Source organism: Balaenoptera musculus, chromosome X (assembly GCF_009873245.2).
Source record: "Balaenoptera musculus isolate JJ_BM4_2016_0621 chromosome X, mBalMus1.pri.v3, whole genome shotgun sequence".
NCBI lineage: Eukaryota > Metazoa > Chordata > Mammalia > Artiodactyla > Balaenopteridae > Balaenoptera > Balaenoptera musculus.
In genome coordinates this window covers 90,930,060-90,957,317 of record NC_045806.1, presented here as the reverse complement: position 1 = coordinate 90,957,317, position 27,258 = coordinate 90,930,060, and the positions used below count along the sequence as shown (strand labels likewise).

The 27,258-nt window shown below is 39.5% G+C and overlaps 1 protein-coding gene across 6 annotated transcripts in view; it reads right to left on the bottom strand.

Annotated features, from left to right (window-relative positions):
• Positions 1-27,258, bottom strand: part of MID2 (midline 2) — a 99,041-nt gene that overhangs the window by 24,243 nt on the left and 47,540 nt on the right. For all 6 annotated transcript variants that reach the window (XM_036840362.1, XM_036840363.1, XM_036840359.1 and 3 more), the window contains one exon: positions 988-1,095. In XM_036840362.1, coding sequence (XP_036696257.1) covers positions 988-1,095 — 108 coding nt within the window. The remainder of the gene's footprint in view (positions 1-987; positions 1,096-27,258) is intronic.

Below are 27,258 nucleotides of genomic sequence, written 5' to 3'. Positions count from 1 at the left end.
TCCTTTTTCTTTATGAGTATCTACATTTCTATGTATATATTTCTCTAAGCATCTTTAAGCATACCTATGTGTTCACAGATCTGTGTTCTCGGACACTTCAGTTCCTGTGTTAGTTGGAACCACCCAGCATGGCACAAAGTAATGGTTAGCACTCCAGGCTCTCATAATTCCTCACACTGTACACACAGCACGAGCTCATAATCACTACACTGACCAGCAGAGCAGCAAGCGTAAAACCATAGAGCTGCAGAGAGGCTCACACCTGAGCTTCTTGACTGCGAGTCTTCAGTTCCCATGCTAAACGCCTGCAAGTCTTCTCTCTCTCTCCTTCATCTTTTATCTCTAATCAGTCGGTGATTCCCATCAGTTCCTTGCTAGCAATGCCTGCTATGCTCTTCCCTTCCGTTTGTGCTACCACTTCCCTGGTTAGGCCGTCATCAACTCATGCCAAGAATCATTCCATAAGCCTCATAACATGCTTGCCTGACTTCAGTATCATCCCATTCTGATCTACCCTGCACACTTCTGCCATATCTGTTCGCCTTCTCCCTTCCTAAGAAACTAGAATGATTTCCTAATGCCTTTCAGATTAAGCCCAAAGTCCTTACAATGGCAGTCATGATCCTTCTGTAATTCTGGCCCACATTTCTACCATTACTTTTTTTTTCTTTTTGTATTGACTTATACCATACACACAGCAAAGCACCCAAATCTGAAGTGTACAACTCCATGATTTTTTGCACATACACACACCCATGTAACTACCAACCAGGTCATGATATAGAACGTTTCCAACACCCCAGAACTGCCATCATTTTGACTGAATTCATAGCACTAGGCCAAATATTGCTTCTTATTTGCCCATCTCCCTAAAACCTCATTTCTTCTTGCTTTCATGATCCAAGTTCAAACTGGAACCATCGGGATGAAGCTTGGACATTTGTAAAGTCAACTCGGCCTTGGCCTCACTGAACTGCTGTGCTTTACCTTTGTCTCTTTGATTTTGACAGCAATCATTTGCTTCCTCTGCTGGATGATCTCTACCAATTCGTCACATTCTTCCATAAGTTTTGCCTCATGCATAGCAGTATTCACCTGCCAAGAAAGTCCAGAGTGTTACACAGTGATTTCTGCCTTTGTCCCCTGCTGGCTCTCAAAGGTTCGGACTGATAGCTAAACATGCTTAACTTCTTCCATACCTCCCTCATAAGATCCACTCCTAGAAGAAGGGTAGAGATGATGATATTAATGATGCAAGGGCATTGAAGCACCACAGATAGGAAGCTCTCCGGCCTCTGGTAGATCATGATGGTTAATGGAGGCTGGGCAGAAGGACAGATGAGATGGGGGCATATTATTCCCACTGTGAAATTCCCTTTACTCCAACACCCTGTCCTCTTATTGTTCTTTTGGAAAGAGGGTAAGGAGATTTAAGTACATCAGGGAAAGAGGATCCCTCTCCACAGGCACAAGAATATTAAGATAACATTACAACAACATGTTTGTATCATCCTAACAAAAGTGTTTTCAGTTTTCCTTGTTCCTTTCTAAAATATAGAAAATGTTTCCATTTTAAAATATATGAATGCATAGCTATATCTTCACATTAAATATATGATTGTGTAGATATATTTTCACATAGTTGTCATCATGTCTTAGTAGATATTTCTCACTTTGGGCTGTCCAGTATCTGAATACCTTTCCTACTTGGGGATACTGGCTATATCAAAATATCTTTACTGCCAAGTCAGGGTAGGGGGTGAAAAAATTCTTCATTGTCTTCCCATGTACTGACTTCTCCTTCTGCCCATCTCTATTACTGTTGACATTAGATGATATGAAGTCCCCAGCTGGGCTAAAATGAGAGCAGAGGATCTTTGGGCTGCCTAAGTGTAAAAGGAAAGGAAGGGGAAAGGAACTTACATCTTTTAAGCATTTAATGTGTCAATTACTTTATATTGATAGATAAATTATTTCATATAATTATCAGAACCACTTTATAATATAGGAGCTATTCTTATTTCCATTTCACAGATGCGAAAACTGAGGCTAAGAGAATTTCAGCAACTTGCTCAAGATTGCACAGCTGGGACGTGGTGAGACCAGTATTCAAACCAAGACGTGTCAAGGGAAACCCCTGGGCTGGCGAGGTGGGCGGACAAGGTTCAGTTCCGTTTCAGCAGCAGTCACACAGGGAAGCACAATCATTCCAAGAGTCTATTCAAGGATCCCTCGAGTAGAGCTCTAAAAAGCCGAGGAATAGACAATGGGTTACTTGAGAGCATCAAAACTCAAGTGGCCAGATGTGCTTCATTAGCAAGGTAGGGCTGCATTTCCAATTGCTAGCCCTCTTCAAAGGGCTCCTTTACATACTCCCAAGCGCAGCAAAATACCTGTCACTGGACCCTGCTGCCTCCTCTCTCACCCTCTAAGGTCCCTGCTGGCCAATTTTCTGTTTCTTACCAAACTGAAATAAAATATGCTTGCCGAATTTCAACCTTGTTTTGTTTTATTTCCACTTTCCAGGGGGCAAATGCCACAATGAGAGCTTCCATTTGTCCTGAAGGAACAGTCCCACTCAGGCCATTCTAGTTTTTTTTCTCAGATTCCTCTCTCTCTCCCTAAGTTGGATCTACCTTTCCAAGGAAGATAATATCACCCTCTCAAAGAACTTCCACTCATGTGAGAATAAGAGATTCATCTAGTGCTCCCTGGATCTGTGCTTAGACTATTTGGAGACTTAGTTCCCATTTATAGTTTCCTCTTGAGGCTGCTGATGGTATAATACACAGTGGTATGGTGCCTTGTTTCTTATAATTCAGCCCTTGGACTAACCTTGACATAACACTCACTATATGCCAGGCACTGCCCTAATCAGTTTATATACTAGCTCTCTCAATCATCAAAACAACCCTATGAAGGAGGTACCATTAGCCCCATTTTACAGATGAGGAAACCTGAGCACAGAGAGACTAAGTGACTTGCTCAAGGCCACACGCCTAGTAAGTGGCAGAGATGGGATTTGAACCCAGGGAGTCCACCTTTAAGAGTCCACACCTTTAACCATCACACTGAACTGCCTCTCCAGTCTAGTGTAACAGAATCCTGTCTTCAGTTCCTGACAATCATTACCTCTTCTGCACCATCCATCTTTATTTTGTCATCCCATTCTGTTTAGTCTTTTCAGACTACCTGTTGTTCCCCTAGAAGGCCATGCACATCCATGTCTTGTGCCTTTGCTCAAGACTCTCCTTTCACTTGGAAAGTCACTTCATTATTTGTTTGTTGAACAAAGTTCTACTTATCTTTCCAAGCCCAGCTCAAAGATTGTCACTTCTGAAACTTTTTCTCACCTGCTTGGATACAATTGGTTCCCTATTTCTATTCCCATAGCACTTTACATATAATTGTATTATACCTTTTACTACGTTACAGGAATTTATTAGTTTGTCTTCCCTGATCAAACATGAGTTCCGGAGGCCAGGGGCTGTGTCGTATTTGACGATATCTCCAGCATAGTGACTGGCATGTGGTCGGTGTTCAGTAAATATTTGTTGCATTGAATTGAATGGGGGGCAGTATCTCACTGCTTGCCAGACATGTCCACTTGGTTACTCAAGTTACCCTAAACTCAGTACGTCTAAAAACAAACTCATCACCTTCCCTCTAAATCCAGCTTCCACCTCTGATTTCCTCTTTTTGGTTATTGCTACTATCATTATTGCACTTGCTCAGGTTCAGTTACCTACTTCTCCCTCATCCCCCACATAAATTCACAGCAGTCCTGCCAGAGTCCTACCCTCCTTTTCTTTTCAATCTCACTAAAGTTCTTCTGGTAATACAATGAGGCTCTGGGCCAAGGAAACAACAAATTGAAGCCCTTATCATCTTTTTGGACTATTATTGTAAAAGCCTCATTAATTCATCCCCCTACCTCTAGAATCTTTCCTTTGTAACCGCCCCCCATAATCCACCCTACACCCTGAAACCAGGGAAAATCATCACCATCTTCATCATCAACCATGTATTAATCATCTCTTGTGTACGATGCATTATGCTCAGGCCCTGCCCTCAATAAATGTGCAGTCCAAAGGGTGATAGGGGCTTCAGCTTATTGGTTCCTTGGCCAATTTTATGGGGGAAAGCCTCACACATATAAAGCAAACAAGTCAAGTTAGCATAAGTGAAATATCAATGAGTGGTGAAGGCTATAATCTACAGAAATTGAAGGGAAAGATCACTCTCAGTGGGGAAGTGGAGAAAAGATGCTTGAATGAAGTGGGACTTGAATTGAGCCTTGGAGATGGATAGGACTCAGATTTAAAAGGTGAGAAGGAGGGAAATTTGGAGCCAAGCTAATGAGATTGAACCTTACTTTTTAGACAATATGGTATCTTTGAAAATTTGGGAGTGGGGGAGAGGGTAAGATGGTGGGAGAATGACCATAATTAAATTTTTTAAGAAGATGAACTGGGATGAATGTGATTGGGGGTAATAGTAAGCATGGGGACAATTTAGGAGGCTATTGTGATGTGAACAGGGCCTAGCCAAGGAGGGTAACAGGAACTGAAAGGAAAGGTCAAGTATGAGACGCACCCTCTTGCTTGAAAATCTTCAATTAGACAGCAAGCTCCTTGAGCAAAGGTTTTATGACACTTTGTTTCTCCCACTGTAACAGACACAATGCCTTAAACATAACAAACACTTAAGAAACATTTACTGATGGATTTAGCAAAGTGAAAAATCAAAAAAGGAATGGCAAACATTAGAAAATATACTATAGTAAACGCATTTTGTAGAGAAAATGTAGGTTGAAGTGAGGGAGCTTGGGTGGGGTTTGGACAGTTGCATCAGGCAAGATAAAACAGCCAGATGCAACTAGTAGAGCAGAAAGTTGGCTGGAGAGGCAAAATCCCAAACTAAAGGTAAAGCAGTGACATTAAAATCTTTCCATGTCAAGAAGCAGCCCAAAAGAGCAGCGTCCTTAAGTGTTTTCTGAACAGGAAATACTCCAGGGAAAATCTGTCTTCATGATGTGAATAAAACATCTCAAATTGCTTGGAAGGCACTTAAAAGCCCTGGTATTTTCCTTGTTTGCAGTTTTCTTTGAAAATACAGTGAGGTATTTCACTTGCTTATTAACCCTCAGTTGAAAACAACTGGGGTTATCTTGATAAGCATTCTTGGTCGGTTGATCTGTTGGTTGGTTCATTGGTTAGTTGGTTGGTGGTTTGTGGAAGACTCAAGATTTTTCTTTGAAGTTTGTTCTTTGGTTTAGATTAGTGGGTTTGACTAAATGGCTTTATGTCTGTGGAAAAATCTATCCTCCCTGAAAATACCATTAGAGTAATCTTGGCAACCTACTTGTGTAAAGGAAGGGCAGTTTCTGATGTTTAAGACTGAGTCTCAGCACCAGTCTTCCAAGGCCTAAGCACTAGGGAACATGGGCCTTCCTGTTAAGCCTCCAGATCTTTTCTGCTCTGTGCTCTCTTCTTTCCTCCCAAAGGCAGCAAGAATTTGACTCGCATGTTTCTTTCCAACTGCCCACCCTACTCTATTTCCTGTAGTTCTTTCCTACCTCCCAGCCCAAAGATTAAACCCAGAGTCAGACCTAGTCTTCCCCAATTTCCATCCTTCCCTGACACAAAGACACACATTCCCTATTTGAAGGATTTTCTTGCTGGTCACTACAAGGAAATCAATACATAGGGGTTCACAAAAGCCACAAGTTGCCAAGGTTTAAGAGACTGCAAAAAGTTATTTTGGTCATTGTTCCTGTTCCCTATTGAAATGTAAATGGCTAACCTTTTACCCTTCCCTTCTTTTAGAGAGCTTATTTCATAGTTTCTTGGGAGATCTCCCACACACTCATTCTATAGGTCTTTTATCTCTGGGTTTTAAGTTCATCAGCCTTCCCTCCAGCCCACCCCCAGGGGAAACTTCACCACTCATACCCTCCCCTCAGCTCAGTCACGTCCATCAGTCCTGCAGAGCACCGCACTGGAGTTCAGGAGGAACTCAGATTTCATGTTCAGGTGGAACAATATGTATGAAATAGTGGATGAGTCCTCTACCCAGACTCAAGTGCAATTTATTTACATGGTAATAGAACTCCTCCTTGGCATCTCCATCTTAGTGTACTCCGCTCTGAAAGATCAATGCCAGCTTAGTTTATTTCCTGGACTTCCCTGGTGGCGCAGTGGTTAAGAATCCACCTGCCAATGCAGGGGACACGGGTTCGATCCCTGGTCCGGGAAGATCCCACATGCCGTGGAGCAACTAAGCCCCTGTGCCACAACTACTGAGCCTGTGCTCTAGAGTCTGCAAGCCACAACTACTGAAGCCCGTGCGCCTAGAGCCCGTGCTCCGCAACAAGAGAAGCCACGGCAACGAGAAGCCCGCGCACCGCAACAAAGAGTAGCCCCTGCTCGCTGCAACAAGAGAAAGCCCACGCGAAGCAACAAAGACCCAGCACAACCAAAAATATAATAAATAAATAAATGATTATTTCCTGAAACCTTCTGCCCAAATAGATCTTCCCCTTCCACCTAGGAGATTTTGAAATGCCAGCATTAAAGATCATTTGGAAATGTTTTTATTTCAGCAAACACTTATTGAGTGCCTACACCACATACAAGGGTTCCTGAGTGGGACCAAAATGATGAAAAAGACTCAGCTTCTGCCTTCAAGGCACTTATAGTCTAGTGCAAAAGATGAGTGTGAATTCAGCTAATTACAATTTAATGAATAGCAGAACAAGCAATAGAATACAAACAAAGCACAGAGAAGGGAAAATAATTTGGCCTGTGGAAAAGGACAGTCAGGGGATTAGGGAAGGTTTCATGTAGCTGAGCTGGTCTTGAAGGATGAACAAGACTTGGGCAGGCAGAAATGAGGTTTATGGGGAGAGAATTCCAGGCAGAGAGAATACTATAAATAGCATGAGCAAAAACACAGGCAGGAAAGCAAAGAACGTGTTTGGGTAAAGCAGATCAGCCTGACAGATGCAAGGGAGGGAAATAAGGCTAGAAACGGAGACTGCAGATATATTACGGAAAGCTGCACTGTCATTTGGAGTCTTTGAACGTACCTGGATAAAATGTCTGGATCTTAATGCCATAGTAACACCTTAACCATCTTAGTTGAGAACAAGGTGGAGAGAAAAAGCAGGCATAGTATTCAAAGAAGTGGAAGGGCACAACAAATTTCTCACTTCCCATTCTTGCCCAGAAGCACCCAGGTGACCACTGCCCCACCTTCTCAGACTCCAAAATGTCAGAGGAAAGAGGCTGAGGGCTTCATTCAACACGCAGCCACTTTCTGTGCAAAGGAGATGAGAAGGAAAAGTGAGAGGTAAATTGAACATCTAACGAATTATCAAGGAATTGTTACGAACAACTCTGTCACCTTGCTGAGCTGCAAAGAATTCATTACTCTCATAACGATGCAGTCAAGAAAACACAATGTTCTCTCTGTTTCTATGAGTTCAGGTTTTTTTTTTAGATTCCTTGATTATACTTAACAAGACTGTATTGTATACTTGAAAGTTGCTATGAGAGTGGATCTTAAATATTCTCACCACACACACACACACACACACACACACACAGGTAACTATGTAAGGTGAGGAATGTATTAATTAACCTTATTGTGGTAATCTTGTGATATATTAGCATATCAAATCATCGCATTGTACACCTTAAACTTACACAATGTTTTCTGTCAATTATATGTCAATGTTATATATTATATGTCAATTATATGTGATATATGTCAATTAAAACACAATGTTATATGTCAACAAAGCTGGGGGGGAAAAAGAAACCACGATGTTTATGATACAGATGTTGCACCTACTGTGGCAGCATCTAAGCTAAGGTGTTAATCCAGATCACACTTTAAAGGACACCATCACACACACCACCACCTCCGCAGCCCTTCGTATAAGGAAGGTTCAAACGTATAAAAGGAAGAGGAAGACGAGACTACCTTCTTTTTTGTTTTCCAAAGCAAAACACTGCAACATTTCAAAGATGATTCTGCCAGCTGTACCTAAAAATAACTAAATGAAGTAGGGCTGTTTTTATGAATTTTATCTGTTTCATTGGATTTGGAGGGAAGGGGTCACTTAACAGACTGGGGGACATGTAAAACTATTAATAGGATTTTGAGTCCCCTGTACTGGAGTAACTGCAGCTTAGGAGACAAAAAAATTAAAAATTCCTGAGGCATAGCTAAGCAACCTGCTGCCTCAGTGCTTAAGTTTAATTTTTTGGCAGAGGAGTGGATGAGGGGTTGCAGGGTAGAGGTAGGTGGGGGACGGCACTGCATCACTCCCATCTAGGGTGTGGATCACACACACTAGAAAAGTAGTGTGGCCGAGGAGGTGGCAGTGAGGCCATCTCTTGAAGTGTAAGAACCCTAGCGTATTGGGCCCAGGGATCCATGCTGTGGGAGGCCTCGAGACAGACATGGACGTCGACTGACAGACACGTTTCCCGTCAGCTTGTGGGTGCTTACGATGTGCTAGGTGCTGTTCTAATTGCTTCATATATTTTAACTCATTTACTTCTCCCATTTACCCTATGAAGTCGGCGCTGTTGTTATCATTGCCATTTTACAAAAGAAACTGAGAAACGTAGAGCTTATGTAATTTGCCCAAGGTCATACATATAACTAGTAAATGGCAGAGCCAGCATTTGCCCTCCGGCAGCCTGGCTCTTGTCCGTGATTTAACCAGCGTGTGTGCGTGTGTGCGCGTGCACGCGTGAGTGAGAGAGAGAGAGAGAGAGAGAAACAGAGACAGAGAAAACGTGTTCATAAACATACTTCTTTTCCTCTCAGAGTTGCCTCTCAAGATAATCACATTCCTTAGAGTTAACTATTACAAACATTTTGTGTAATTCCTTCCTGATTTTGAAAATAATATACAGTATAAAAATGCATATAATGTAACATTTAGAATATATAATGCACACACATGGGTATCAACACATACACGTATTCCAGAGTTATTTTACCCTGAGTTTAACTAACAAAAATTTTGGCAACAGAGAGGACAATTTGCTCCATACACATGCCTTAGGAATGGCCCTGTGCCATGTGGCAATTCTTTGTTGGTTTTAGAGTCCCTTCTCCTCAGGGATCAGACCCCCAAGCCTTGGTAGCCTTAGGGTTAGTTACTTTCTCCCCCATATTCTCTTTCCACACAAGGTTGCTGTTTAGAACATGCAAGAAGTAGGAGAGGCATAATCTAGGTTTGCACCTGGGATTCTATATATATAGCTATAAGTCCTACGTGAAATGAGGCAGAAACCTCCTTTCTATCTCTTCAGAACCACCGAACTGTTAGATCTTAAAAAGACTGAAGAAATCATCAATTCCTAGCCCCTCACTTTACAGATAGAAATATGAGGCCTAGAGAGGAGAAGGGCTTACCCAACATCATATTACTGATCAATGACAGGGCAAGGCTGGAGCAAGGTCCTTTGACTCCCCATCCAGTGTTCTTCCTACTCTACTGCTTGTTTTGTGAAGCACAGCACTTGCTTATAACCCCCTCTGAAGATATAAAACTCTCTAGATCTCACCCTTGCGTATTTACCCTAGAAATATGAACATGTATGTCTAAACACACAAAAAACTTGCATGAATGTTTATAACAGCTTTATTTGTATTAGCCAAAAACAACTGAAATGCTCTTCAGTGGAGGCATGAAAAAACAAATTGTGGAACATCAACAATAAAATGTTTTAAATCTATTTATACACACAAATGTATCTCAGAGGCATTATGATGAGTGGCATAAGCAAATCATAATATGTTACATAATGTATGATTCCATTTATATAACATTCTACAAATTACGTCGTGATGAAGAACAGATCAGTGGTTGCCAGGGGGCAGATGTGACGACAAAGACTTTGCACCCCAGAGGTTTTTGGGGGTGATGAAACTGTATTGTTCTGATGATAGTGGTGATTACACGCATCTATACATGGGATAAAATTCATGGAAATACACATACTCCCCCGCCCCCCAAAGTTTGAGTACATGTAAAAACTGGTGAAATTTGAATGAGGTCTGTAGTTGGCTTAGTAGAATATTGTACCAATGACAATTTCCTAATTGCGATAGTTACGTGGTTATGAAAGATGTTAACACTGGGGAAGAGGAGATGAATGGTATGTTGGAACTCTATTATCTTAGCAAATTCTTTTCTTTAATTTTTTTAAATTATTTTTTTTATTTTTAAATTGCTAGATTTTAATGATCTTTTACAGTTCCTTTTTTGATACAAGAACTTACTTTTTTAACATTTTTTATTGGAGTATAATTGCTTTACAATGTTGTGTTAGTTTCTACTGTATAACAAAGTGAATCAGCTATATGTATACATATATCCCCATATCCCCTCCCTCTTGCATCTCCCTCCCATCCTCCCTATCCCACCCCTCTAGGTGGTCACAAAGCACTGAGGTGATCTCCCTGTGCTATGCGGCTGCTTCCCACTAGCTATCTATTTTACATTTGGTAGTGTATATATGTCCATGCCACTCTCTCACTTTGTCACAGCTTACCCTTCCCCCTCCCCATATCCTCAAGTCCATTCTCTAGTAGGTCTGTGTCTTTATTCCCATCTTACCCCTAGGTTCTTCATGACGTTTTTTTTTTTTCTTAGATTCCATATATATGTGTTAGCATACGGTATTTGTTTTTCTCTTTCTGACTTACTTCATTCTGTATGACAGACTCTAGGTCCACCCACCTCACTACAAATAACTCAATTTCGTTTCTTTTTATGGCTGAGTAATATTCCATTGTATATGTGCCACATCTTCTTTATCCATTCCTCTGTCGATGGACACTTAGGTTTATTTTAGCAACTTCTATATGAGCTTTAACTTATTTCAAAATTTAAAAGAAAAAGAAAGAAAGAAAACTCTAGATGTCCCACAATGATTTAGGCAGGTCTGGTGAACCAACATTTATGTATTTTTCTGAAGTTATAACTAATATGTCTTCAGGCCTTTGCCCAAATGGCATCTCATCTCATACTCCACTTTGCACCCTGATTTATATTTATCCATAACACTTATAACCTCTAATAAAAATATATTTGTTTATTGTGTGTCTCCCCCAACTAGAATGTAAGCTTCTTAAAGTTAAGGACTTTGTTTTGTTCACTACACCTAGAATAATGCCTGGCACACTGTGGGTACTCAACAAATATCTGTTGAATTAATGAATGAATGTGAGTATGTTGGCCCTGAAATAAAGGACAAATGCAAAATTGTATACTAGATTACATTTCTTCATTACATGAGACAAATTTCCCTCACATTTTCTTTTTACACAATTACTCAAAATGGTAATTTTGTTCTGTCATTTGCATATTGTTTGCTGCATTATGGAAGATTTGGAAAGATATCGGAATAACAACCTGGGTGCTAGGAGATCACATATTCTGAAATGGTTCTTCACCCAATGTTAAAAGAAAGAAAAAGTTACCTCCTCTGGATAATCAGCTGTGCTTTACTCACCCTTATGATGCATAAAAGATTATACTTACAACAGTCAGCCACCAGAGGGTACTGTTTATTCAGTTATCCTTTCTCAATACCTATTGTGTACCAAGCCATGTGCTGGGTATAAAAAAGTGGATAGGACACAGTACCCGCTCTCAGAGTTTGCAGTCTGGTGGGGAGACAGATCAGTACATAGAAGTGCTATGACAGAAGTATGCACAGGGTGTTCCAGGTACACGGGGTAAGGAGAGAGAGAGAAGTATAGAGCATGTGTGATGGTTCCCTGGAGGAGGTGATGCCTGAGCTGAGTCTTAAAAGACAAGTAGTAGTCAGCCAGGAGAAAAGGGGAGGAGTGGAAGTTCTGTGAGGGCAGGGGCCATGCTCACACTGTGTTCCCAATGCCTGGCCCAAGGCAGAAATATGCTTAAATATCTGTGGAATGAATGAACAAATTATAAAGTGCAGGTAGTAAAAAGCACATGCTAGAGGTAGGTAGGGTCCAGATCATGATGGGTCTTATAAATCTTTATCTGAATGGTGATGGAGAACCACTGAAGGGTTTGTGGTAGGGGAGTGACATGTGGGCTTTGCATTTTAAAAAGATCATTCCCACAACAATGTGGAAAATGGATTAGAGGGGGGACAGCATGAGTCAGAGAGACCAGTTAGGAATTGTGGTTTCCAAAATAAATATGGCGTGGTCATGGCCACTGCCTTTAAGAAGCTTATAGTCCAATGAAGGACACAAAACAGAATCAGGTAATTCTAATACAGCAAAGCAGGCAGTGTAACAGAGGCGATGCACTGGCCACTCTGCCCAAGGTCATGCAGCTAGTGGGTGGCGGCGGAGCCAGTACCAGAAACCAGGTTTCCTGATTCCGAGTCTAGGGCTTTTCCCCAAGTCCTCCTTTTAACTGCCTTTCACAACCACAGAACTATGTAAGAGAAAGAGAGCAGGGCGAGCCAATGAAAGATGATGCCTTCTTTAGCCTCAGGCTAGACTGTGGGGAGCATTTAGCCCTTCTTTGTACTCAAGTCTGACATAAGCATCCCTCCCCAAGACCTTTGTTTCTGGGAGATGGCTTTGGTATCCTGATACTTCCTATATACATACAGAACAAGGAATCTACTGCGAGAGCCAAGGAAATTCACACTCTGACAGCTAAGGTCAGGAAAGCCATAATTCTGAGAAATAAGTCATTCTTTATGAGACAGGGGATTTCAGATGACAAAAGGAAAAAAAAAAAACTGGTTCCATGTTCAGAAAAGGAAGATGGTCACTAGAAAGAGCAAGGGCCCAAGTGGAAGAGTGGAAAGAGCTGAAGAAGAGCCTGTATTGCTTTCTAAGCTGCGGAGGGTGGAGGAGTTGGGGAGTAGGGAAAGGAGACAGAGAAGCACCAGGAAAGAGCCTCAGGACACGGACCCAAAAAATTCTGTGCGAGAGCATCAGTGAAAAAGGAGACCCCAGAAAAAAAGTCCAGTTCCATGAGTAGGTAACAAAGATGCCTTGAGAACATATTTCCAGGGGTCCCGACTGCCTCATGAGCCAGGACAGAGACCAGAGCTAAGGAGTTTCTATGTGGGAAAGCGCAAGGAGATAAAGGGGTCCTGAGGAGAGCTCTTGGTCAGGCTATCTTGGTGGGGATGGGGTTGGGGATGGAGAGAGACAGAGAGACTGAGAGAGAGCGTGCGCGCACACACACGCACACGCACACACACACACACACACTCACACACACACATGCGGGCATTCGCTGGGAAGGATCCCTGGGTGTCCTGGGGTAGGGGTTTGTCTTTACTGAACCAAAAGCCAAACTGAAAATTCTTAAAAGAATGGGCTTTGAAGTCAGACCTGAAGTTAGCCTCAAGCTAGCCTCCTAGCTCTGCTACTTACCGACGACCTGTCTGGTCTTGGGCAAGCAGCCTAAGTTTCCTCTTCTGTAAATTAGGATGATACTAGTATCTAGCCTCATAGGGTTTTGTACATGCTTATTAGATTAAACAACAGAAATAAAGCACCTAATACATTTTCTGATATATAATAGGTAGCCAAATAGTTGGGTTTTTTTTTACTACTACTGCTCTGATGATAAGGATGACTGTGACTACTATTGCTAAAACCACTATATCTTCTGGGGTTTTCTGCCAAACAAACAAGCAAGCACTGTTTTATCACCTGGTTTATTTTTATTCAGTTTCTGCATCTGTTTTGCTTTCTGGAACATACTGGGTCACGATTTGCTTTTCTTTGAGATTACCATGTCCCCTTTTCTTATTCTTCTTCCCACACCTAAGCATCTAGATCTCATGCCCAAATGTAGTTACCGCCACACTGCTGGACAGGGTTCACCCTGCATCTGAAGATAAAATGGTCTCTCTTCCTACCAGGAGCCAGACCATCACCTTCCCCCTCCATTCAGACCAGAAGGCTGATGCCAGAAAGGAGATCAAGTGCTGATTTCTGACAAAACACTGATTACATTTCACATCTTTGGCTGGGAAGGAATTTGGCTGGCTCAAGCTTGTTATTCTCTGTTTTTCTGCTCTGGGCTCCCTCATAATTAACACAATTCCCAGGCTCAGAGCCCAAAAGATATTAGGGTGGGTCTCGAAGAAATAGGTGTGTAAGCAAGAAAGCTAACACATTCCCTCACTTACAAAAATATAATACCGTAATTACATTCTGTTTCAGTTTCCTCTGCGGTGCTCCCTAAGGGAGAGGACCCCATCTGTCCTGTACTCTGAGCTCCAAGCATAGTAGAGCACTATACCTTGGAGGCTCATTAAAATACTTGCTAATGCATTGATGAATATGCACCTTCCCACATACAATCCCTGCTCTACGGAGCAGGGATTCACCAGTTAGCCTGCCTGTGGTATTGATGAGGAAAGATGAGAGGCAGTTGTCAAAAATATGAACAGAAAGTATGGTATTATGCAAGTATTACTGGAATCAGCGATGGCCCTAGGTTACATCTAGGGACTCTATCCTGATGGGCATTGCCTTATGGTGAAAAGCCCCTGAGGCTCACATACGTGTGAGTGTTTGCATATGTGTTCGTGTGTGTATAATTCCTGTTATTCATAATCTCTCTCCACCTTCACTAGGACAAAGCAGGTAGGTCTGTGTCCCCCAACCTCACACTTGCTCAGACAAAAGGCTACCTTTTGGAAGCTTCTTTTCCCTTATAAGTCTGCCCTTGATGTTGCCCTTAACCTGATTCACCTATACATAAATAGTGACGGTATGAGGGGGCACAGAATGTGATTTACTTTGGGTCTTTACTTTCTGCCTAGGGCTCAGGGCTCAGTTTCTCACTTTGGGAAGTCCAGTAGCTCCTAGAGAAAATGCAAAGAAAAGGAGAAGCAAGAAGAACTTGCTGGGAAATTCCAAAGAGCTGATCATCTTAATACAATGTTATTATAACCAAGGAAATCATTAGTTACAGTTGTGTAGTTAATATAGCTGTGTAGTTGTTATGGTTTAGACTAGAGAGTGCTTTCAGGTATATTTGATCTCTACATTTGATCTTCATAACAACCTTACAAGATTGCTAGGGCAGGCATTACTGTCTGCATTTGATAGATGAGGAAACTGAGATCCAGAGAGGTAAAGTGAGTTATCAAAGTCATATAAACTACGAAGTGATGGAGTTACAACCCAAATTAGGTTTTCTAATTTCAAAGCCACGGCTCCTTCAGATTCCCCATGTTTCATTCTAACCATCAAAGAAATCCTGCTCTTTGATCACTCTCTTTGTAGCTATAACTAGAGAGAAAAAGCACCCTTCTTTTTTTTCTTTTTGAGGGTTTTCATGTGCTAAGTTGCCATTTCTTCTCAGCACTTTTTTCTCCCGGGAGGCAACAAAGTAGACTGGGAAAAGCTCTGGATTTAAAGTCAAGCAGGTCTGAGTCTGAATTCTAGCTTTAACACTTATAAGCTGAGTGACCTCAGACAAGTTACTTAACATCTCTGAGCCCATCTTTACAGCAAGTAAAATAGAAGCACTGTCACCTATCTCGCAGATTGTTCTAAAAACCAAATGAGAAAATAGAGATAACAGCCTTAGCACAGAACCCGGAACATAGTAGGAGTTAAATAAATATTGATTCCCTTTCCCACTCCTCCCACACCCCTACTTGCTCCTCTAGACTGGAAATATGCAGTACTTCTTTCCCAGAAAGCTGAAATTCAGTCTTAGATTTATGTCGATACTTATTTATATTGCTGTAAAAATAGGATGACCGGCATTTCAACTCTTGATGGCTTATCATTTACAACTGATATTTCTGTAATCTTTTGTTGGTTAATTGAGATAGTGTTGGAATTTAAAACATGTAGGTGTGTATGTGTGCACGTATGAATGTGTTTCCACATCATTTAAAGGCTTCAATTATTACTCGGAAGTTATTTCCATTCTCTCATTCTTCTTAATCTCATCTAGAACCTAAAGGGCTGGGTTGGCCTTATTTCAATAATGAGCTAACTTATTCAGTTACTTTGTTATGAATATACTGTAGAAATTCAGGTCTAAGATCCCTTAGAGTTCAAATCTCACATCTCCAGCACCAGATTCCAACTGCATTTTCTAAGGAAGGATGCATCCACAAGCAGCCAATTCTTGTGGTCTGTCTTTAGATAGTAATGTGGTTTAGTTCTTGCACCTGGATCTTTCCCTGTTGTCACGTTCACCTCACTGAGGAGCTTCAAACAATGTGACCAAAAAAAAAGGAAGATAAAGTGGGCATGGGAGAAAACTGGGCTAGTCCCGAGAGTGGGGATATAGGACTTGGATAGAAATGGATTCAGCAGACAGAAAATAAGCTAGGCTGTGACTCTGACTGGAGAGAGGGGAGGGAAAATTAAAATGTTTTCCTTATTCATTTTAGCATTGTTTTACTGGTTGCAGTGAACATACACCACTATTACCATTTTAAATATTTTATTATGAAATTTTCTAAGCATATTTAAAACTAGACTTGCTCTAGATAAAAGCCTCATGTACCCATCCCCCAGCTTCAAAAGCCATCAACATTTTGTTATACTTGTTTGATTTATTTCCCTTTTTTGCTGGAGTATTTTAAAGCATATCTACGATATTATATTATTCTACCCTTTAAATACTTCAGTTTGCATCTCAAAAATAAAAGGATATTTTATTGCACAATCACAATGACTAAAATAATGCCTTAATATCATTCATCTAGTGCTTGTTCCATATTTAAATTTTCCCAATTATGTAAAAAACATGCTTTTACAGTTGATTTCTTTGAATCAGATACTTTACGAAGAGGAATTTAATACTGATTTTTCAAAGGACATGTATATTTCTAATGAATAATTAAATACTGCTGTTTCATGGTGAAAAAAAAATGGAAGACCCCATCAGTACCATGCACTCTTTCCACTTTAATTATTGACCCTTAAAATTCTGTTTTCAGAAATGTATGTCTTTTTTGAAAATGCAGATCTCTGTACAGCAGTTTTCATTCATTAAGAAAGCATTGTGAATTTCAGTGTCCCAGAAAACAAGTTTTGAAAGATACTGGAGAGAAGAAAAAGCCATCACTGGGCAGAACAAAGAGAGTGAGAAAGCTGGGGGATGCAGGGGTGGCAGGAATTGTGAAGAAAACTACTTAAGGACCAACATGGGGATATTTCATTGCTTACTCACAACTGCTTTTGAGTTCTCTGACCTCGTTCTGTATGGAAACAACCCAAACCCCAAAGACTCAACTGTCTTCCTTGCAACAGGAGTTAGTAGGCCTACTGGATGACATGTCAGTTTTGTCAACCCTAACCCTAATCCGGTGGGAGCTCCTGCTCTTAACTACTGCTTGGCATCCAGTGATTTTTCTCTTATAAAGAAGACCGAGGGCTTCCCTGGTGGCGCAGTGGTTGAGAATCTGCCTGCCAATGCAGGGGACACGGGTTCGAGCCCTGGTCTGGGAAGATCCCACATGCCACGGAGCAACTAAGCCCATGCGCCACAACTACTGAGCCTGCGCGTCTGGAGTTTGTGCTCCGCAACAAGAGAGGCCGCGATAGTGAGGGGCCCACGCACCGAGATGAAGAGTGGCCCCCGCTTGCCACAACTAGAGAAAGCCCTCGCACAGAAACGAAGACCCAACACAGCCATAAATAAATAAATTAATTAATTAATTAATTTAAAAAATGAACCAGAAGAGAAAAATTGATAAACTTCATCAAAATTAAGAACATATGCTCTTCAAAAGATACCATTAAGAAAATGAAAAGGCAAAACACAGGCTAGAAAACTATATTTGCAATACATATATTTATTTTTCAAAAATGTGTAAGAGGGCTTCCCTGGTGGCGTAGTGGTTGAGAATCTGCCTGCCAATGCAGGGGACACGGGTTCGAGCCCTGGTCTGGGAAGATCCCACATGCTGCGGAGCAACTAGGCCCGTGAGCCACAATTACTGAGCCTGGGCGTCTGGAGCCTGTGCTCCGCAACAAGAGAGGCCGCGAGAGTGAGAGGCCCGCGCGCCGCGATGAAGAGTGGCCCCCGCTGGCCGCAACTAGAGAAAGCCCTCGCACAGAAATGAAGACCCAACACAACCAAAAATAAATAATAAATAAATAAATAAATAAATAAAGAAGACCGAAAAGGCTAGGTGGAGTTGACTGAATTCAGTAGCATTCTGTAACAGTATTGTAGATGAAAACACAGGAAAGCCCCATCTGCTCCCTTGTACATTTCTGGTGGGAGTGTAAATTGCCTTGGTGAACAGAGAATGTTGACAATATGTATTAATAACTTTAAAGATGTGCCTTTTCTTTAAACTGTCAGAAAAAAAACTGTCAGTTGCACTTCTAGGAAACAAATATTCTTAAAAATAGGAGAAATGACAAGGGGAAAAGATACAGTACACTGTGAAGCAGACAGATGAAATAAGTAGGTTTCAGACTAAAAAATAATCAAGGACATAGAGAATATGGGGAAAAAAAATATCAGTAAAACAATGTGGGCTACCCTGGTGGCACAGTGGTTAAGAATCCGCCCGCCAATGCAGGGGACACGGGTTTGAGCCGTGGTCCGGGAAGATCCCACATGCCACGGAGCAACTAAGCCTGTGCACCACAACTACTGAGCCTGCACTCTAGAGCCCACGAGCCACAACGACTGAGCCCACGTGCTGCAACTGCTGAAGTCCGCGTGCCTAGAGCCCATGCTCCGCAACAAGAGAAGCCACAGCAATGAGAAGCCCGCATACCGCAACGAAGAGTAGCCCCTGCTAGCTGCAACTAGAGAAAGCCTGCGTGCAGCAACGAAGACCCAACACAGCCAAAAATAAATATAATTAATTAATTAATTAATTTTAAAAAATAGTTACATGTAGAACTTTGTACCCTACAGAAAATATACATTCTTCTCTTCTATTCATGGAACATTGACAATTCATCATGTACTTCACCACAAAGAACAATATAATATAGATACATTTTAAAAAGATTTTATAGTCTACCTTCTCTGATTATAATCCTGTAAAATAGGAAGAAAATAACAAGAATATGAACTGCTGAATCCTTAAATACTTGGAAATTAAGAAACATATGCCTAAACAATTTTGGAATCAAAGAGGAAATTAAAACTGAAATTCTTAATTTTATAGAAAATAATGAAAAGGCACACAGTAACAAAATCTACAGAATACGCTTAAAGCTCTACTCAGGAAAATGCATAAAGATGAAAAATAAATGAATTAATTTTTCAAGTTAACAAAGTGGTAAAGGACAATAAAATAAACTAAAAGGGCACAGAAGGAAGGATTTCATTTTTAAAAAGTTAAAATTAATGAAATAAAAATGAAACTATCATACAAAATATAATTAAAATCAAAAGTTGGTTCTTTGAACCTGCTGTATAAAAAAAAAACAAACAAACCAAAAAAACAACTAATACTAAACTTTCTTTGGGTTATTTGTATGGAAATATGTTAATATAAATGTTTCAGACATTACATGAAATTTCTAAAAATCTTATATGTTCTGGTATAATGTTATAAGTCATAATTCTAGTTATTACTTTAAAATGTATATCTCAGAAATAACTAAATTTCCTTGTCAATTGCATTATTATGAACTTTCATCAAATCTTTAACCATGGTCATTTTTAAGTCTTTTGTCATTTACAGACAGTTCTGGGTGTACTCTGATGCCTTTGCAAAAATGTTCCTATAAAAAGGGTTTCATCTTCAAGGAATTCATGGAAAAGACTCTGACAAGTACAGGTTTCTGGTAACTGACTATACTGCAGAACTGAATAAATAAGCATTTTCAGAACTCTAATGGAAAACTGATGAACTCATAAAAGTGCTAACAAAAGATCAAGATGAAAAAAAAATTAATTACATGGGACTGAGTGAACTGATGAGGATGAGTATAATTTTTGTGACTTTCTGTTTGAATAAAAAAAAATCCCACAAGGACTCAGAGGCAAAAAATATACAAATCAATTTTCACTGCAAAGTAAAGGAGCTCTTACAGTGGAGGATTACTGGACTGAATGTCAATATTATGACATAGTATGAGTGTGTTTCATGTTTGGTAATTGCAATCATTGTTGCTTTTGTTGTGGTCATCCATTTACAATGCTCGGTGTCAGTTTATTTATCTCTTGTAAAAATAAAATACAGTGTGTGTGTGTGTGAAAAAAAATGAGAAAAAAAAAATTACAAAAAAAAAAAAAACACATGCACCCCAATGTTCATTGCAGCACTATTTACAATAGCCAGGTCATGGAAGCAACCTAAATGCCCATCGACAGACGAATGGATAAAGAAGATGTGGTACATATATACAATGGAATATTACTCAGCCGTAAAAAGGAATGAAATTGGGTCATTTGTAGAGACGTGGATGGACCTAGAGTCTGTCTTACAGAGTGAAGTAAGTCAGAAAGAGAAAAACAAATATCGTATATTAACACATATATGTGGAACCTAGAAAAATGGTACCAATGAACCTGTTTGCAAGGCAGAAATAGAGACACAGATGTAGAGAACAAACATATGGTCACCAAGGGGGGAAAGCGGGGGGAGAGGGTGACAGTGGTGGGATGAATCGGGAGTTTGGGATTGACATATATACACTAATATATATAAAATAGATAACTAATAAGAACCTGCTGTATAAAAAATAAATAAAATGAATTTTTTTTAAAAAGTGGGTTCTTTGAAAATCCTGATTAAGGATAAAGAGAGAAAGCAAAGCCAAACAAAAAAAAAAAAACCACAGTGGAAAAGGAGATACACTCATTGATACAGACAATAGTATGCTGGTAAACATTTAACAATCGGCTCTCAAAAAAAACCCTCTATTTGTAGTGCTTGCTGATTTACATGGTGTAAAAACTCCCACCATGGTGGATTTTAAGCTACCAATGTGTAGTCACTTAACCCAGAAATGTGCACAACTGGCTAGCCAACTGCAGCATACCACTAGATGTACATAAAAGTAATTACAAGGAAATATTACATGCAACCTACAGCATACAGTTGAAAAATCTATTAAATACTACCTAATTTTACCCAAGAAGAAGTAACAAAACCTAGAGAGACTGATAACTTTAGGCCAGACTGGAATTAAAGATGTGTAATTTTTTTTTAAAAGACTCCAGGTTCAGATGGTTTCAGAACTGGGTTCCACAAACTCTTTAGAAAACAGATAATTCCCATGCTGCTTAAACTATGAAGACCACAGAGAAAGATAAAAAGATCCCAACTGCATTCAGTGAATCTAGTATAACCACAATATCAGAAATCTAAAAAAGGTATCAGAAATAATAAGACAATAGATTGATTTCACTTCTGAATATATACGGAAAAATTCTACATAAAATAGAAAATGAAATCCAGAAGGGTAACAAAAGAATAAAACACTATAATCAAACAGGGTTTATTCCAGAAATAAAAGAATGATTCAACATTAGAAATATATATCAACATACAGGATTATACTGATACATTCTTAAAGGTTTTTAAACAAAATTCAGCAGGCAGTCCAAATAAAAACTATACATAAAGGACAACTTTTAAATATGATAAAGAAAGCAAATAACAAACATGATATTCAATGGTGAAAATGCTAAGGTCCATCCCAGAACATGAACAAGGCAAAGCTGTTTGATATCACCACTATTATTCAACAGTGTTTTTAATGTTTTAGCTGAGGCAAAAGAAAATAAGAAAATTAAATAATTGATATAAATATTGGTGAAAAAAGAGATTTAAGTACTTCAAATAAACCTAAGAGACTCTAGCTTTTTAAAAAATTCTAAAAATATTAATTTGGTAAGATTATTACATATAAGAAAAGACATAAAATCAAGAGTTTCCTCCACATGCTATTTTAAATGGAAATAGAAAAGCAATCCACTCACAACATGGAAAAGACCATAAGATACCTAAGGATCAATTTAACAAGAAAGGTGTACCTATTCGAAGAATACAATAAAATACTAAAGAGAAGTTCCCAAAAATAAAACCTAAAAAACTGCAGGGATATACCATGATTCTGTTTGGGACGATTTAACACCATTTCTTCCCAATGTAATATGATAACCACAATCCAAATTAAGTATATTCAGTAACTAGATAAAATTATTCTAAATTCATATGGAGAACAAAATATCCAAGAATAGCAAGAAAATTATGACAAAGAAATAAAAGATATTACCAAATATTAAAAGTTACCATACAGATGACATGATACTCTACATAGAGAATCCTAAAGATGCTACCAAAAAACTACTAGAGCTAATCAATGAATTTGGTAAAGTTGCAGGATACAAAACTAATGCACAGAAATCTCTTGCATTCCTATACACTAATGGTGAAAAATCTGAAAGAGAAATTAAGGAAACACTCCCATTTTACGATTGCAACAAAAAGAATAAAATACCTAGGAATAAACCTACCTAAGGAGGTAAAAGACCTGTACTCAGAAAACTATAAGACACTGATGTAAGAAATCAAAGATGATACAAACAGATGGAGAGATATGCCACGTTCTTGGATTGGAAGAATCAACATTGTGAAAATGACTATACTACCCAAAGCAATCTACTGATTCAATGCAATCCCTATCAAACTACCAATGGCATTTTTCACAGAGCTAGAACAAAAAATTCACAATTTGTATGGAAACACAAAAGACCCCAAATAGCCAAAGCAATCTTGAGAAAGAAAAACGGAGCTGCAGGAATCAGGCTCCCTGACTTAAGACTATACTACAAAGCTGCAGTAATCAAGACAGTATGGTACTGGCACAAAAACAGAAATATAGATCAATGGAACAGGATAGAAAGCCCAGAGATAAACCCACGCACATATGGTCACCTTATTTTTGATAAAGGAGGCAAGAATATACAATGGAGAAAAGACAGGCTCTTCAATAAGTGGTGCTGGGAAAACTGGACAGCTACATGTAAAAGAATGAAATTAGAACACTCCCTAACACCATACACAAAAAGAAACTCAAAATGGATTAAAGACCTAAATGTAAGGCCAGACACTATAAAAGTCTTAGAGGAAAGCATAGGCAGAACACTATGACATAAATCACAGCAAGATCCTTTTTGACCCACCTCCTAGAGAAATGGAAATAAAAACAAAAATAAATAAATGGGACCTATTGAAACTTAGAAGCTTTTGCACAGCAAAGGAAACCATAAACAAGACAAAAAGACAACCCTCAGAATGGGAGAAAATATCTGCAAATGAAGCAATTGACAAAGTACTAATCTCCAAAATTTACAAGCAGCTCATGCAGCTCAGTATCAAAAAAACAAACAACCCAATCCAAAAATGGGCAGAAAACCTAAATAGACATTTCTCCAAAGAAGATATACAGACAGCCAACAAACACATGAAAGAATGCTCAACATCACTAATCATTAGAGAAATGCAAATCAAAGCTACAATGAGGTATCACCTCACACCAGTCAGAATGGCCATCATCCAAAAATCTACAAACAATAAATGCTGGAGAGGGTGTGGAGAAAAGGGAAACCTCTTGCACTGTTGGTGGGAATGTAAATTGATACAGCCACTATGGAGAACAGTATGGAGGTTCCTTAAAAAACTAAAAATAGAACTACCATATGACCCAGCAATCCCACTATTGGGCATATACCCTGAGAAAACCATAATTCAAAAAGAGTCATGTGGGCTTCCCTGGTTGCGCAGTGGTTGAGAATCTGCCTGCCAATGCAGGGGACACAGGTTCGAGCCCTGGTCTGGGAAAATCCCACATGCCGCGGAGCAACTGGGCCCGTGAGCCACAATTACTGAGCCTGCGCGTCTGGAGCCTGTGCTCCGCAACAAGAGAGGCCGTGATAGTGAGAGGCCCGCGCACCGCGATGAAGAGTGGCCCCTGCTTGCCACAACTAGAGAAAGCCCTCACACAGAAACGAAGACCCAACACAGCCATAAAAGAAAAATAATAATAAAAAAAAAAGAGTCACATACCACAGTGTTCATTGCAGCTCTATTTACAATAGGCCAGGGCATGGAAGCAACCTAAGTGCCCATTGACAGATGAATGGATAAAGAAGATGTGGCACATATATACAATGGAATATTACTCAGCCATAAAAAGAAACAAAACTGAGTTATTTGTAGTGAGGTGGATGGACCTAGAGACTGTCACACAGAGTGAAGTAAGTCAGAAAGAGAAAAACAAATACTGTATGCTAACACATATATATATGGACTCTAAAAAAATGATTCTGAAGAACCTAGGGGCAGGACAGGAATAAAGATGCAGACATAGAGAAAGTACTTGAGGACACGGGGAGGGGGAAGGGTAAGCTGGGACGAAGTGAGAGAGTGTCATGGACATATATACACTACCAAATGCAAAATAGATAGCTAGTGGGAAGCAGCTGCATAGCACAGGGAGATCAGCTTGGTGCTTTGTGTCCACCTAGAGGGGTGGGATAGGGAGGGTGGGAGGGAGATGCAATAGGGAGGAGATATGGGGATATATGTATATGTATAGCTGATTCACTTTGTTATACAGCAGAAACTAACACACCATTGTAAAGCAATTATACTCCAATAAAGGTATTTTAAAAAAAGTTACCATGAAGGCACTATGATCAAAATAGTAAGGTATTGGCATAAGAATAGAAAATTAAATCATTAGAACAGAGTAGAGTCTAGAATAGGTACAAGTACATATGGAAACCCAATATATGGCAATGGGAAAAGGACTATTGTGTGAATAAATGGTCTTGGCATAGGAGCTATTTATCTGGAAGAAAACAAAACTACATATCCTAAGATAAATTTCAAAACTTTATATCATAAAATAAATTCCAGGTATATTAAAGGCTTAAAATACAAAAAAGAAAACCACTGAAAATATGAAAACAATGTTTAAGGAGGGGAGACCTTCCTCCACAAGCCAGAAAAACTAAAAGACATACAGGAAAATACAGATAAATGACAAACAAGAAAAATCATAACACGTGACAGATAAAAGGTTAACATCACTAATATAATAATACAATATTGGATATCTCCAATATTAGTGATGTTAACCTTTTATCTATTGTATATATATATATATATACACACACACACATATCTCCTTCCTTCTTCTCACCTAAGCAACATTTTGATTCTTGTGGGTTTAAGTGCGACCTATATGCTGATCACACAAGCATAGATTGATTCCCCTTTAAATTCGTGGTGTCCAGCTTCAAGCAGGCTCTCAGTGCTTCCTACTAATCTTATATTAGTATGATTCCCTTAACAGCTCTCTCCATCTCTCCACAGTAGCTTATTCAAATCTCCACAGTCCTCAAAGCTCCAAAGCCACCACCTCCCTTCTCACTCATAATATTCAATAAAATCATAGCAAATGATTTTACTTCCTTCTTCACAAAGAAAATAGTACTCATTCCAGAGAATTCCCTCAAATTCTCAAAACAAACCAATAAACAAACATGCCTGCATCCTCAACCATCCTGCCCTCTTCTAGCATTATAAAAAAGTGGTATCTCTCTTCCTCTAGAAAGTTCATCCCTCTACCTGTGCTCTGCATCTCATCCTCTCCTACCCTCTTGGGGTCCTCATTTAATCAATCTTCCCTTCTCTCTGCTTCATTCAACCTCTCTCTGTCAACTGGTTCCTGGATCCCATTGACATTTAAAGATATTTAAGTCTCTCCTATAGTTTCAAAAAAAATCATCCATTTACTTCTTCTGGAAATGCTCTCTTCCCTTGGCTTCCATGGCACTAACTCTCCTAGTTTTCCTTCTGATCACTCTAACTCCTTTGTCTGAACCTTAAATGCCAGTATTCCAAGAATTCTATCACCCTCAGTCTTTCGTGATCTTATCCATTTTCAAGGCCTCAATACCACCTATATGCCAGTGCCTTGCTTATCTTTTTTTAAAAAGAGCTTTATTTGGGACTCTCCTGGTGGTCCAGTGGTTAAGACTCTGTGCTTCCAATGTAGGGGGCGCAGGTTCAATCCCTAGTCAGGGAACTAAGATCCCACATGCTGCATGGCGTGGCCAAAAAAAAAAAAAAAGAGCTTTATTGAGATACAATTTATATACCATAAAATGCATCTATTTTAAGTGGAGAATTCAATGATTTTTTTCATATATATTTTTTCAGATTATTTTCCATTATAGGTTATTACAAGATATTGAATATTGTTCCCTGTGTTATGTAGCAAATCCTTGTTGCTTATCTATTTTATACATAGTAGTGTATATCTGTTAATCCCATACTCCTAATTTATCCCTCTCCCCACTTTTCCCCTTTGGTAACCATAAGTTTGTTTTCTAAGTCTGTGAGTCTGTTTCTGTTTTGTATATTCATTTGTATTACTTTTTAGATTCCACATGTAAGTGACATCATATAATATTTGTCTTTCTCTGTCTGACTTACTTCACTTAGTTTGATAACCTCTAGGTCCAACCATGTTGGTGCAAATGGCATTATTTCATTCTTTTTTATGGCTGAGTAATATTCCATTGTATATATGTACCACATCTTCTTTATCCATTCATCTGTTGGTGGACACTTAGGTTGCTTCCATGTCTTGGCTATTGTAAATAGTGCCGCTAGAGAATTCAATGAGTTTTTATTAATTTACAGAACTGTGCAACCATTACCACAATCCAATTTTAGAATAATTCTGTCACCCCTAAAAGATCCCTATTTGCCTCACTTATCTTTCTCTCCATCCTAAATCTCCCTCCTGAAATTTAGACCCATATATCGAACTGTTAACTGGACACTTTAATTTGTATAACCACAGGAACCATAAAATCAGTGTTTCCAAAACTGAACTCATCTCCTTCCCCCACACTTTTCCATTAAATCTGATTCTTCTCTAATACTCCCTAAATGAATGAATGGCACCACCAGCCCCTCAGAAATCCTGGGCATTGTTCTTAACTTCTCTTTCTCATCCTCCACATCCAATTAATCATTAAATCCCATATAGTTTACCTCCTAAATATAATTTGAACCTATCCCTTTCTATCCTTTATTATTACTTCACTAGTTCTGTCCACTAGAATCTCTTCCTTAATCTATCCATCCATCCAACAAATAGGCATTGAGTGCCTAATACATATGTACCAGGCACTATGCTACAATAGTTATCTAACTGGTCCCTCTGTCTCTGGTCTGTATCTTCCCAATACAAAATGTGTTCTTAATCCAGCAGTTAGGCAGC